Source organism: Lottia gigantea (assembly GCF_000327385.1).
Source record: "Lottia gigantea unplaced genomic scaffold LOTGIsca_64, whole genome shotgun sequence".
In the NCBI taxonomy this organism is placed as follows: domain Eukaryota; kingdom Metazoa; phylum Mollusca; class Gastropoda; family Lottiidae; genus Lottia; species Lottia gigantea.
Window position 1 is genome coordinate 1,488,578 of NW_008710179.1, and position 15,208 is coordinate 1,503,785.

General features: G+C 29.7%; 2 protein-coding genes across 2 annotated transcripts in view; one reads left to right on the plus strand and one right to left on the minus strand.

Moving 5' to 3' along the window:
- Positions 1–699: 699 nt before the first annotated feature.
- Positions 700–11,411, plus strand: LOTGIDRAFT_235472 (hypothetical protein; the record flags this gene model as incomplete). Its single annotated transcript, XM_009064734.1, has 20 exons — positions 700–768; positions 1,448–1,504; positions 1,670–1,736; positions 1,859–1,945; positions 2,160–2,245; positions 2,833–2,900; positions 3,350–3,430; positions 4,277–4,350; positions 4,912–4,952; positions 5,152–5,250; positions 5,717–5,830; positions 6,456–6,620; positions 6,885–6,948; positions 7,291–7,354; positions 9,022–9,078; positions 9,284–9,358; positions 9,563–9,636; positions 10,222–10,320; positions 10,528–10,574; positions 11,322–11,411. 20 exons carry the CDS (start codon positions 700–702, stop codon positions 11,409–11,411), a joined length of 1,578 nt encoding a protein of 525 aa, XP_009062982.1.
- Positions 11,412–13,879: 2,468 nt separating this feature from the next.
- The window catches only part of LOTGIDRAFT_220749 (hypothetical protein), a gene marked incomplete at its 3' end in the record, with an annotated part of 8,808 nt that continues 7,479 nt past the window's right edge, over positions 13,880–15,208 (minus strand). The window contains exons 8-10 of the mRNA XM_009064735.1: positions 15,022–15,106; positions 14,489–14,647; positions 13,880–14,022 (exon numbers count right to left, since the gene is read on the minus strand). Of these exons, the coding sequence (XP_009062983.1) occupies positions 13,880–14,022; positions 14,489–14,647; positions 15,022–15,106 (387 nt within the window). The remainder of the gene's footprint in view (positions 14,023–14,488; positions 14,648–15,021; positions 15,107–15,208) is intronic.

Below are 15,208 nucleotides of genomic sequence, written 5' to 3' on the forward strand. Positions count from 1 at the left end.
TTTATTTATTATTGTTAATTTTGTAAGAAAAAATATCAGAAAAATATATAAAGATGATGTAAACGTTTTTCTTTTTTTTTTTCGGAGATAACAGGAGGTTGTTACTTCTGAAATAATTCTGTCTCTATATTCATTGATGATGTGTCAAGGAGGTGATGGAAATCACCAGTAGATAGATTTGGAGAAATGTGTCCAGATTAATTTCAATATGAATCATAAGCACATAGACCTCACTCTTAGACTTTAGATTGGATGAAATGTTGTGTTCAACCAGAAGTTGAATGAATTTTAATAATTTGTTTCCTTCTCTATCAACGATTACTATTCATGTGCCAATGAAATGCATGAATTCTTTCACTTAAAAGGTCTTATCTATAAAAAGAATGCGCATAGCTTTTGAGGACTGTCCCATGCATTATTGTTTTCTGTCGTTAGATTGTGTGGTCAAAGGGGAATAATTAGTTATTAAAAGTGGTCTGAATGTCAATCACAAATTACATTGTTCATAAACCTTATTATTTTTTAAACTTCCATTTGTTGTTGATACTAGATCTATCTAAATAAAAATCGAGGACACAACCCCCTTTCTTTAAGTGAATCACTAGATTCATCAAGAAATATTTTTGTTCTATTCATTGTTTATTCGAAATATTCCGTGTCCAATATTTACAATTACCGGTATGTCATAAAAAAATAAACATGGAAGCCTTTAGGAAGTGTTTGTTAGGTCCGAGACTATTTAGAATGCACAGATATGAAAATAGTCCTGTAAGTATAACAGAGGAAGTACTTAATCGTTTCCAAAGACAATGTCAACTTTAAATTTACTGCAGGAAAGTGTGGCAGCATGTCCTAAGAAATATTCCAAGAATAGAATTTTGTCTTGTGCCGTGTAAAATTTAGATTTGAATTAGTATTGTAATATTACTTTAAATACTCCAATTTTGATGTTAAAAATGTGTTCAAGTAAGTAACAATGGCAGTTTACACAAAATCATTAAGAGTTTGTCCGACCATGACTATATAACATGAAAGAGATTTTTGCGCTATTTGTCATGGGTTATAGGCTTGAGTTACCATCCTCAGACCCAGTGCAAAAAAGATTAGAGACCTAAGCCACAATCTTCTTCGTGAAAGTTCATCATTGGTTGCCAATTCTGAGATTGCATAATCAAATGGTCACCTTTAAAACCAGATGCAGTCAAACAGGCAGGCCAAACACCAAAACTAGATCAAGCTGAATTAACAATACATAGACCTACACAACCTTTTTAATCACCCCTTCAGCTTAGCCTTATGTTGATCAAGTGTATATATAGATGTAAACAGTATATTTTAGAAATCTTTTCGATTATGATTTACAATGTTTTGATATTAAAACTTTGTATACCAGTAGGCCTAATGCCCCTTTAATCACACTTAGATATCTTTGTTTTATCATTTATAGGGAAGAGAATATCAGGCCAATGTTGTAGAATCTGGCTCAGATAAATGTTTGAAAGTGGTAAGATAATTTTCTCAAACTAGACACATCAGTATTAGTGTATTAATTATCAATTAAGATGGCTAGCCTATATTGTTTTAAGAAAATAAGATGAGATTTTGCAAATTTTTTATATCTTAATTTTCTTGATATTAGCCTACATGTTAAATTGTTAATATATTTCAGTTCAATTTTTGCTGGTCTCTGTCTTATTGGATGTCACCTATATTATTACCATATTTATACAGAAAAGGTCAGTAAAATTTCTGATGTAGATCCCTACAAAATGATTAGTTTAGCTGGAAATTAGTCCTTTCAACTGATTCCCATTGCAAGCTTTAGTTTCTGACAGCTAATCCTCTTTTCTTATTTCAGGACTCTTCACATTAGAAGGTTTAGGAAGTGGATTTAGAATAGGATTATCTCTATCTATAGTTTATTTTATAGCATATTTTATCAGAGGTAAGTGGTCTAAGTAAACTGTCATTTTGGTAAAATTTTTGATTTTTTTTTTCATGTTTACTGTTTAATTTGATATCAAACCATTAACTCTCTAGCCTTTTACATGAAAAATAGTTTTGATTTTGAACTAAAAGATTCTTCATAGTTGCTGTATTTAATAGCCACTGCATTTATTTCTGATGATGATGATGTCAATGTTTAATGATGTTTACAGGTATAGGAAGATTTACTAATAGTGATTATTTAGCATTTATCAGTGTTCTATCAACAGCTCAAAAATCATTTAACCAACAAAATAGGGTCAGTATTACTTCTTTTCTCTTTTCTGTATCTTAACAGTTCCAATTAAATGAAAATAATTTTAAGACAGAGCTGAAGTGACCAACAGTCGTCTGAAGTAGATCACACTGGCTCATAGTGTACAACACTGCCTCATAGTGTACCGCACTGCTCATAGTGTACCACACTGACTCATAGTGTACCGCACTGGCTCATAGTGTACCACACTGGCTCAGAGTCTACTGCACTGGCTTATAGTGTAATACACTGGCTCATAGTGTAATACACTGGCTCATAGTACACAGTGGCTGACTGTTAGTTAGTAGAGTCAAACACTTGCTCATGGTCATATCTCCATCAAAATGGACTGTGACCGTTTGGGATCTTATTGCAACTAGAAAATGTGATAAGTAACTGGCAAATGTGAAGAAATAGAGAGAAAAATCTTTAAAAAGTAACAATTTTTGAAACAGTAGGCCTCATATCACAACCTATGCAACCATATTGCGTCCCTACAGCTGTTACACACTTAAAGCTATTTTTTTGAGGTCTGTGATGAGATCAATGTTAGTCAACTAGAATAACTAATAACCACTTTTTTTCTGTAGAAATTATTACATAGATATGATAGCGAGTTATGGGCTTGGCCTGTTGAGTTTAAAACATCAGATTTTAGGTGAGTTGTTCTCTACTGCATCTAATATAATTTCTGATAAAAGGTGTGAGGCCATTATGTAATATGGCGACTTCATATGAATGAACAGCCTATGTGATGTCACTGAACACCCGATCACCAGCACGAAAATAAGCTTAATACTGCCTTTTCTCAGAAATGTTGAAATGATAAATTTTATATGAAAGTATCATTAAATAGGTTAATCAACTCTGAGTTTAATGATGTAAAATATGATTACTTTTGAGTTACTTGGACTGGTGATGGAGGTTTTGAAGACATCAAGGTGGCGAATTTACTGCAGTGACCCCACGTTACATTTATTTATTTGTGTTATGAGCCTCGTTATGGCCAACATGAATGAGGTCTATAGCTAATAGTTCATTTGTGAAAAGGAAAACATGTGGCAGACACACTTTTAGACTATATTTTTTGTTTTTTTCTATCGGTAGTGATCCAAAGAAAAGAAATGTGATAGTAAAGAAAAAAACTAGTCCATTATCATTAGACAATATATATCTCCATATACTCAGGTAAATATTATATAGTGAAGATATCTAGTCCATTATCATTAGACAATATATATCTTCATATACTCAGGTAAATATTATATAGTGAAGATATCTAGTCCATTATCATTAGACAATATACATCTCCATATACTCAGGTAAATATTATATAGTGAAGATATCTAGTCCATTATCATTAGACAATATACATCTTCATATACTCAGGTAAATATTATATAGTGAAGATATCTAGTCAATTATCATTAGACAATATATATCTTCATATACTCAGGTAAATATTATATAGTGAAGATATCTAGTCCATTATCATTAGACAATATATATCTTCATATACTCAGGTAAATATTATATAGTGAAGATATCTAGTCCATTATCATTAGACAATATATATCTCCATATACTCAGGTAAATATTATATAGTGAAGATATCTAGTCCATTATCATTAGACAATATACATCTTCATATACTCAGGTAAATATGATATAGTGAAGATATCTAGTCCATTATCATTAGACAATATATATCTTCATATACTCAGGTAAATATTATATAGTGAAGATATCTAGTCCATTATCATTAGACAATATATATCTTCATATACTCAGGTAAATATTATATAGTGAAGATATCTAGTCCATTATCATTAGACAATATACATCTTCATATACTCAGGTAAATATTATATAGTGAAGAAATCTAGTCCATTATCATTAGACAATATACGTGTTTCATCCCAACCATTTTTCAATGTGTGCAATCTTACCATATTGTGTAAAACGATTTAGTCGTCTTTATACCAATATCAGCTATGCATGTCACTTATCAGATAATTTGATATTATTTTGTAGTTATATGGCAATTCATACATTTGGTAGAAGAATGGTGTATCCTGGTACAACAGCTTTGATGTATACATTAGTAGGTATGTATGATAGTTTGATTTTTTTTCTCAAGGAACCAAAAAGTTCTGAAAAACCAGCATCAAATTTCTAAACAATACAACACAGAACATGAATTATAGCACATGATAGCATGTACATTAAATAAAATTTGTTATGAGCCCAGTTATTATTGTAATGCATAATTCCCAAATTTGTCAGTCACAGTCACAGTCACAAAGGTGGCACTCGATTGATGCATTCATTAGGAACAGGTTTTGTCTGTTCTAATTCTGGCCTCAATCAACCCGAAGCAGATTATGTCGCATTCAAAATATTCTCATCTATTTTTTCTCTGCCATTTTTTTTTTGGCACACGTGAAACTCGTTCGAAACCTTCCAACTTGTTATATTGAACCTCTGATACTATGAATCTGGAACGTGCCGAACCAACCTATCATGTGATCTCCGTAGTAAAGTTCAGGTGGTATGAAGGTTAAAATTTGTCAGCTATCCTCTACCCTCTTATGTCTATCAAAACCTTGCAATGTATGCTCCATTATAAATGATAATTTTTTACAAACATTGCCATGTGTATATTGTAGGTGAAACACTTATACAAGCCAGAGCTAAGCTTATAGAAGAGGTAAAATGAATATTTGATTTTTAAAAGTAATAAGTTTTTTGTGGTCTGCAACCAACAGTAAGAGTACGTATAGAGTAGAAAGATAAAAAGATCTTGAGAGTTTACAGATATAAATAGATATTATGAATATTGTGAAAGAATTCGAGGGAAGAATTTTACTAAAAAGCACAGATACTTGTTATACTTAAACATGTTTTAGAAAAATGGTATAAGAGCCAAGTTAAGGACAGAAGATAATAATGAATTAGATACAATGTTTCTAGATAGAAGAATGAGTGGTGGAAATGGTTCAACATTGGTCAGTACTGGCAATCTTTACATACTCTCTAAATCTACTTCATCAATTCAATTATTTTATTAGTAGGATAATTTGTGAAAGGTCATTGACAAATGCTTTCACCAAGGAACAGAAAGTAGAAAGAATTGGGGTGAACCAGGGATCTTTGTTAAATACAGATATTTTGTATGTACTCTTTGCCCACCAATTTGTCAGAATCACTATTTAAATCCCTTTGGATGACTGGTCTATTGGAGAAGAATTTATTTGATTTTGTGACATTTGAAGTAAGTCGAATGCACTGTCAAGGTCATCAAGTACATCATTTGCTCAAAATCATAAATTGGGATTCGGATGAGATTGTGCACTCAGAGTAGACAAATTATGGATATGTAGGAGAAACATACAGGTTATCATTTCTATACTAACAGAATTCACTTGATTAGTTCCATGTATTAAAGTCAGATTGTACATACTGTATTTGTAGGTGATATGTTTTGAAGGTAATGCTGGATTCTATGAGATCGGTTGTACAGGAACACCTATAGAGTTAGGATATTCAGTGTTAGGTTGGAACCATCCAGGGTATGCTGAAAGTACAGTGAGTGTTTAACCTATATTATTATAAGTCGGGCAACAAAATGGCAGTTTATTTTATACATACAAAGTAAATTTGTTGTCTCCATGGCTAATTTCCTTACGTTCTTAAGCCCTGGGGCCTTATTCTCCAAAACTAAACTTAAATAAAATCAAAATTTTAAGAAATACAGTAATCTGATTGGATAACAAAACTAATTTTAAAATCAATTTTTGTGATTGACCAATTAGATTAGTTAAGTTTTAGAGAATAAGGCCCCTGGTTACTTACTTTTGGTACTAGTACTGGCTGAAGTACCTCAGGGGGTCAATTTGGTATTGTAAGGTTCAGACATCTCTATCCCTGTGCAAATAATCCACATTTTTTGTTGAAGTGATGGGGTAATAATGTGGAAAAGAGGTGTGATTAGTTGAAAAATGTTGCGAATGTGGGCTCTGAAGGGTATATATCAATTAAGTTTCACAGTTTCAATACATTAATGGCTATGTTCCTTAAAACAGGCACCTCAGAATAATTCAAAATTATTATTATCTTGGAATTGTATATCAACATACAAACAATTTAATGCCAAGCTCTATGATTGAAAGAACTGTAAAGTACCATGTAATATGTATTTTGTGATTTGTAGGGTGTTCCTTTTCCTGATCAAGAACAAAACGCTGTAGATACAGTCATGCAGTATGCTATACAGAAATTAGATTTTACACCAGATAATATATGTTTATTTGCCTGGTCTATTGGTGGCTACAGTGCATCATGGGCAGCCATGACTTATCCAGATGTCAAACAAGTGGTAAGTTGTCAAACTAGTGTTACTTTATGTAAGTTGACAAAAAAGTACTATTTGATTGGAGTAGATGTAGCAAATTGTCACATAAGTTGTAAGCTGTGATAATTCCTACTTTTCTGCACCAAAGTTGACCAAAGCAGTAGTTTTGGTTGCAGTCAAGTCACTGTCCCTGGCAACAATGTAACCAATTAGTCTTTCTATATGTATGGTACCTTGTGATAATTGTTACTTCTTTTCCAAATGATAATTGTTAAGTGTATTTGTTAGATATTAGATGCTACATTTGATGATATCATTCCACTAGCAACTTCAAAGATGCCTAAATTTGGAGGTAGGTATTAGAAATATTTTAATTAAAGTGGTTCTGCAGGCTGATTGCTGGCTTTTATTGTTGTTGTTGCATATTCTTAAAAGTGATAGGCAAAGAATTTTTTGAAAGATTATCAAACAAGTAATCCTTCTATGAGTGGAAAAACCTTTAAAAATTTTCTCCAAAATGTCCACATATGCTGGTACATTTGTGTTCAATAAGAAACAGATTATTTTTTTCCCCCTGTTATTTCATTACAGACCTGAAACTGAAGCGATTTATTGTTCATAAAGATAAAATCCAAAAAATGGAGATGGAGTCAAAGCTTGTCTTTTTATTGAAGTGCTACATGTTGTATTTCAGAAAAACTAGTAGAGTTTACATTAAAGAAGTACATGCATTTGAATGTAGCTGATCAACTTAACAAGTAAGTTTTAATAGAAATCATATAAGATATACATGTAATTATAACATCAAATATGAAGTAAGTTTTAATAGAAATTATATAAGATATATATGTAATTACAACACCAAATATGAAGTTAGTTTTAATAGAAATCATATAAGATATACATGTAATTACAACATCAAATATGAAATAAGTTTTAATATAAATTATATAAGATATACATGTAATTACAACATCAAATATGAAGTAAGTATTAATATAAATTATATAAGATATACATGTAATTATAACATCAAATATGAAGTTAGTTTTAATAGAAATCATATAAGATATACATGTAATTACAACATCAAATATGAAGTAAGTTTTAATATAAATTATATAAGATATACATGTAAGTACAACATCAAATATGAAGTAAGTTTTAATATAAATTATATAAGATATACATGTAAGTACAACATCAAATATGAAGTAAGTTTTAATATAAATTATATAAGATATACATGTAAGTACAACATCAAATATGAAGTAAGTTTTAATATAAATTATATAAGATATACATGTAATTATAACATCAAATATGAAGTAAGTTTTAATAGAAATTATATAAGATATACATGTAATTATAACATCAAATATGAAGTAAGTTTTAATAGAAATTATATAAGATATACATGTAATTACAACATCAAATATGAAGTAAGTTTTAATATAAATTATATAAGATATACATGTAATTATAACATCAAATATGAAGTAAGTTTTAATAGAAATTATATAAGATATACATGTAATTATAACATCAAATATGAAGTAAGTTTTAATAGAGATCATATAAGATATACATGTAATTACAACATCAAATTTGAAATTTTTTTTCTATTTGGTAGACTTTCATAAAAATTTATATGAATTTGATATTTGACTTTTATTATTCAAATATTTTTAAAAATATCCATTGTGATTTAGCCTAAGGATTAAATAATTGAGGCATTTTTTTGATTAGAATTCACATCTTTATATTTCATTTCCTTGTTTTATCAGCGGGTAACTACACTTGTCATCTTTGGAAGTAGACATTCTGCAATCTTCCATAAACTGAATCTGACTCGGTAATGAATGGTCAATTTCTTTGTGTCTTCTTTGTTGAGACTCTTTACTTCTGGAATTTAGCAGAAATGTTTCTGTAAGCTGAATCTGACTCAGTAATGAATGGTCAATTTAGCAGAGATGTGTATAGTGATAGTAATATTGCCAATTAGATATAGTCCTGAAATTTAGATACTTTGGAGATAATACTGACACTTACATATGTATTTAATGCTATACTTTTACTATTGGTTATCCAATGATACATTTTATTATCATTTTGAATATATGACACTTGTAGCTGCGACTAATCTGCCACTAATATTTAGATTACCAGAATCACGTGATCACGAGACAATATTGGCAATATTAAAATAAAATGGCCATTTATGACCGTGATAGGTTGCAGAGCGTAACTTTCATAGAGGCCGTTTGTGGAAGTAGAGTCACCCACATAAAAAACAAAAAGTATAATACCCAAACTACTATTTAAATCTGATTGCTGAAATAAGTTATTGATATCTTAGTATTCACCATTTCTAACTTTATTTTTTAGTATATTAAACAATGTGCAAATCTTGATATTATTTCAGGTATCCTGGACCAATTCTTATCATTAGAAGATCTAAAGATGAAATTATTACTACAGAGTAAGTATTTACTATAGTTAGATAAGAGTATTTGAACTGAAAAAGCAAGAACCATCTATTTTGTTTCAGTAATGATAACTATTGCCTAATAGACTTACTACTGTCTAAATAATTTATCTAGTAAATCTGTACATTCTAAATCAAGTAACAAGTTACACATATTTCTGAGCACAGCACTACAACTCTTGTGTATTTGTTTTTACAGAACCATTCCTGGTATTCCACCAAATATTACTACTAATAGAGGCAACTATCTCCTAATACGTCTTCTACAAAACAGGTGAGATTCATGCACTTTCAGCTTCTTTTTCCCCCAAAATGCATGCACATATGACAATTGAATCATTTTTTTTAGAACTAAACAGGACTTCCAGATGTTGAAATAGTGCTACTAAAAGCTATAAGTATCTCTGTTACACTTGCAAGTAATTTGAATAGCAGCATAAATTACACTTAATATGAACTCCCTTGATTTCTTAACTAGATATCCTAAATTAATAACAGAATCAACATTAGAATTATTACATGAATGGTTGGCTGGTGAAAGTTCACATCAAGGTATGATCATATTTAATGCTTTTAGTGTCAAATAGATTGATTTATCTACAACTTGTATGCTAGAAATAACACAAGTATTTTTAGATAGAGCTAGTCCTTGAATGATGGATATGAAAGAAACTGTATTGCAAGGATAACTACTTAAATTTACAAGAATGCTTTCTGTTGGCTGGTCCTTGTCTTAACCTCTTGGCATTGATCTTTGGGATTATGCCTACCCAATTACAGCTGTCTGTCAGATAGTGTCCACTGGAGTTAAAGATCGTATTCCAAAAATATTCTCGCTTAAAAAAAAATTTCTTGCAAAGGGGTGCAACTCGTATCTTCAAACGTGGTCAATTCAGCAGAGGACCAATGAGCTAGACTATATATTTTATAAAAGATTCTGGAGTAAATATTTATAGAGATGATTACCCTGAGATATTATATTTAAAAGGCCTTGGTTTGATATGCAATATCTAACATCTGTGGGATTTTATGTGTAATATCCCCATATTTTGTGAGATATAAAATCGCACCAGAACAATGGGATGATGTCAGAAAGAGGGTTATAAATCTTTATTGTAAGAAATTGTTATTTGATAGATATTATGTTTGTGGATCATCTTGTTGATAGTAGATATTGTAAAGCAGCATTACAATCCTATATAGAAGAACATTCAGCCAGTTTCCCACTTAATATTGGTGAGTAATATATTTATATACACACTCAGATATATAGGAGCATCTTACTGCTAGATCATCTGTGGAAGCAACAGAAGATTTGTAAGTCCTCTTTTACGGTTGGTCTAATATGCCATAGAATTTGATACTTTGATTGCAAACAGAAAGCACAGATACAAAAAAGATCTGTGAACATCCAAGCTTATGATGTAATGTTTTTGTTTTTAGGTGAAGATATGGACTCAGTAGAAAAGAATCAGATGGTTCTATATTTAGTAAGTACAGATTGTGATTTTTTTTTATTTTCTCCTGAATTTCTTGATCTATACATATATCTATATAGGTTTTTGTGTGTTAGTTTTCTTTCATAAGAATATTGATGAGAATGCAATGCCATACACTCAATAAGGAATTCTCAAGTGGCTCTGATAAGGAATTTCACTGAATTGGTGTAACATAAATGGTAAAGCATGGTTCATTGCTCTTTGATCTTACAGTCAATAGTTCCTGCCAGGTGAAACTTGAAATAGGTAGAGGCAGCAAGAGCAGCACCATATAGTTACCTCATAATACATTAAACAGTCAGCGTAATTGTCAATTAGAGAACCTCAATTCAGTCAATCAATTAAATTCTTCACAGTCATTTTCTGAAAGATGGGTTCCCTTATTTTCATTTATGAAAATAAAAATGCTAATATTTATATGAATATAAAGTAGAGGTCTTTGTTTATCTAGACTGGACATAAATGGGCATTTATGATTTATGGTTAAAACTCTTAATTATGAGCATAATAATATGATTAAGAATACATGATAATTCATTAGAAACACCAATTAATAAAATAGTTTGTTTAATTTGACGTCAATAATGATGGATTGTGTTTTTGGCACATCCATCCATGCACCTTGTTTTTAATAGATTTGTATTGGTCATTTGGTTTTCAATTTAATGGTCAGTTGCCATGAAAAAAAGTACTTAGAGTAGCACATGTCTAATGATATATTTTGACCCTATTTTCCAGGCATCTAAATATATGAGAGATTTTGATTCAACTCATTGTACACCATTACCAACTTCTTTCTTTCAAAAACCATGGACTTATACAGATTAATACTAATTTATATTTATGTAAACCAAAGGACATTTTCAAACTCAGTTTAATTTATTTTGCTGTAGGTAGTGTAGAATTAGAATTTGTCTTACCAATTGCTTCTATTGTCTGAGCAAATCAAAAAGTTTTTCGAATTTTTTCGATATTTTTTAAGAGAATGGGAATATTAGCCTTAATATTGTACTACTATTCCTAGAATGTCTTTTGCGTTGATAAAAATATAATTTTTTGTAAATTTACATTGAAAAGAAACACATTTCTCCCCTAGAATTTTCAACCCCAAAAAGTCACTAATTTTGGCTGAAAATTGTCCTCTGTAAAAACAAATTTGCTTATAACTTTATCAATGCTAAGACTAACAGTACTATTTTTAGGCTGCTATTTCAATTCTCATAAAAATAATGGGAAAAATTTAAAAAACTCTTTACTTTGCTCAGGGAATAACTTAACTTTTCCTTTTGCTGTATCTTCCTTAACCCATTAAATGCTCACTTGCAACAGTAGAATCAAAATAGTGTAATATGATTTCTACGTGATTTCATTTTCTGAACTTGGCAAATATGTCTCAATTTGTGTGATCTATGTTACTGGTAATATCCTATGTTAATATCCTGTATCATGAAAAAATTTTGCTGTATTCATTACCTCTAGTTTAAATTAGAATCACCAGTTTCCTTGTAAGAATCAATATTTGAAATATCAGTATGTTAAATGATATGTTGTACTTCCCAGTGGTGACGAATGCAGCATTCTTTAAATTGTTATGGACATGTTTTCTATTTTTGTATATGAACTTTTATTTATTGTGTAAATTTTTTTTAAGTACTAACATTATGTAGAGTAGTTAAAACAGTGAGCTTTCGATTTACAATAATAATATGACTTTGGTGTGTTCTAACCTGAAAAATTTCAATTTTTTTAAAAAATAAACTATTAAATACTTATTTAATTTTCTTGCTGAATACATGTAACTAAAAAATGGACATATTGGACAGTTGTTAAGGGTTTCCACAAAATTCATGTTAATTTTTAGAAAGACTTGTAAGGGAACTTTTATTTTAAAATGAAACAAGTTAAAATACTTTTGCATCCTTCAGGAAATATCAATTTATATATAAATTTCCACAATATGAATAAAATTGGAATGTATTGTCTCAAAACGACAGGGCTGTTTTCCATTTCCATATCAAACTTCTGCGTGTCATCATATACAACTGAAAAAACAAGTTGATTATTAATGAAGCTCTGAATCTTTGAATTTCAAGGTGCAATGAGGGACACAGCCGAGACAGCGGCATTAGTCTGCTCTTTCCAACTGTCGAGGGATCTTTAACATGCACAGTCTGTAGCACACAGGGTATCGGTTTATTGTCCTATCCATACAACTAGACACTTTTTCCATGTCAGCCCCTCTTACCTGCATCACTGTCAGGGGGAAACCAGGTTGAAAAATCCCAAGGTATTATCTCAGCCTATGCCTGAATTGAACACTAGACCTTCATGTTAACTCACTGAGCCACCGCGGCTCCCTCAATTCAATAAAAGCACTAAATTATAGTACAAAAAATATGTTATCAATTATATTAAAATGTAAGTTACACATATAATAATTCAAATTTAAAATAAATAATAATAATGAATAATTACTTGTCATGGTTAATAAAATATGTTCTTAAAGTTAAAATGAATAGAGCTTAATATACAATAATATTGTAAAAGAATGTTATAAATTAATATTAATATAATTGTATGTTACTTGATGTAAATTTATTTTCATCTAAATATTTTGATATTTACATTATATTATATTCATCCATATAATATACATCAAAATATACAATAATATATTTCAGTATTTTTATTACATGCAATATTTTATAAAAATAATTTGATATTTACATTAATGTACATACAATATTTGGTAGGTATGATATTATATGCAATCAAATATTTGATATTTATACCAATATAAATACATTTTGATATTTACATACAAAACTTTATACAGATCAAGTTACATGCAATTTATATCAATATATATATATATACTTTGATATTTACATTACAAAAAATATATGGTCGATATCAAATTACATGCATTTATCTATTTGATATTTATATCATAATATTGAGGTTTATATAATTGATACATGTATCTACAACAATAGTACAAGATTAAATTTGATACATTTCTTGTGTCCTTGAAACCAATCCCTTTGGTTAGGAGTTTAGCAGGAAATATCACACAGACATAATTAGATAGTTGAAATAGATATTTATGTATTTCCAGAGATCAGATAAAGAATTTGCCATGAAAAAAGAAGAAAATTAGCTGTAAGTTATGTATGGTGCCAATTTTCACTTATGAAATCGTTTTGTATCATAGCTTTTATACACCTTTGCCAGACTATCAAACTACACATAATATCAATGAAGATCTGCCCTATCTTAATATTCTATTCACTCTCTCAATCTGATTTTTCATCTGTACCTTGAATCATGGAGTTATATTTTCGAGCATTTTCTTGATCTCGTTTGACTACAAACATTGTTAATAAAAATAATAATGAACCACCAACATACATTCCTGGGTATAAAACATATAATGCTCCTGAAATATAATAAATAATGTTTTGATTAACATTTTATTATGAAAGAAAAGATTAACAAATTAGGCTCACAAGGATCTTTTCTAGAAGCTGGTCCTTGGCCAAACCTCTTAGCATTGATCTTTCCAAGATTATCTATACCCATTTACAGATTGGATTAATGCCGCAAGATGACTTTTTGAGTCACCAGACCTAAACTGACAAAGATAAGAACCCACAAACACCATTTACTCGTCATAATGAAGTAAATGATGTCATTTCATCACATAACTTACTCAAGATCATCAGACTATTATACTATTACACAGGCAAGAAACTGTTTCAGAGACAGAAGTTTTTTAACAGCTTTGAACTGCTGGGATATTTATACAATACCTTGGCAAAGTAATTTCTAAGTACAGCTAACTCTAGCACAATTTATGGATCAACATTAAAACTTACCTCGTAAAGACTGAATTTCATTATAACCAGAATTTTCTAAAGATTTCTGAAGTGGTGGTACTATTAACGGAAAATTACCACCAACATTACTTATAATAAATAAATATACTGCTACAGCTGTAGTTCTTACTCTAGTAGGTACTAATTCTATTACTACAGCTAATGTTACACCAACCCACATCTCACCTACAAATATAACATAACATAGTAATACATATAATTTATAACATAATTTATAACTTATTGTAATTATAGCAACATAATTGTAAGTATAACATATTATTATATAGTCGTAGTTAAATTTAACATATTAATTTAAATGTAACATAACATCATAAAATGTATAACATATTACCGTTATAACTATAACATATTTTAGTTATAAATATAACATTATAATTATGTGTGTCCAATATAATGATGTGTGTCCATTTACATATTATAATTAAAAATTTTCACATACACATTATAATTATAACTTTCCATATACACATTAAAATCATAAATATCTCAGTAGAAATTTAAACCTGCTATAGTTTTAACAACAAGTATAATCTTACCTATAATATATGTGGGTATTTGACAGATGAAAGCCCATGGTGGATCAAAAAATAATGTTCCTGCTGCGAAAGGCGCTGCTAAAATCTGGAATAACAAACCAACAGTTTTAGAAATTGTTGCTTAGCATCGACTATACCCAACCTAAAAAACTCATTTGCAATGTCCTATTCTAAATCATACATTTTC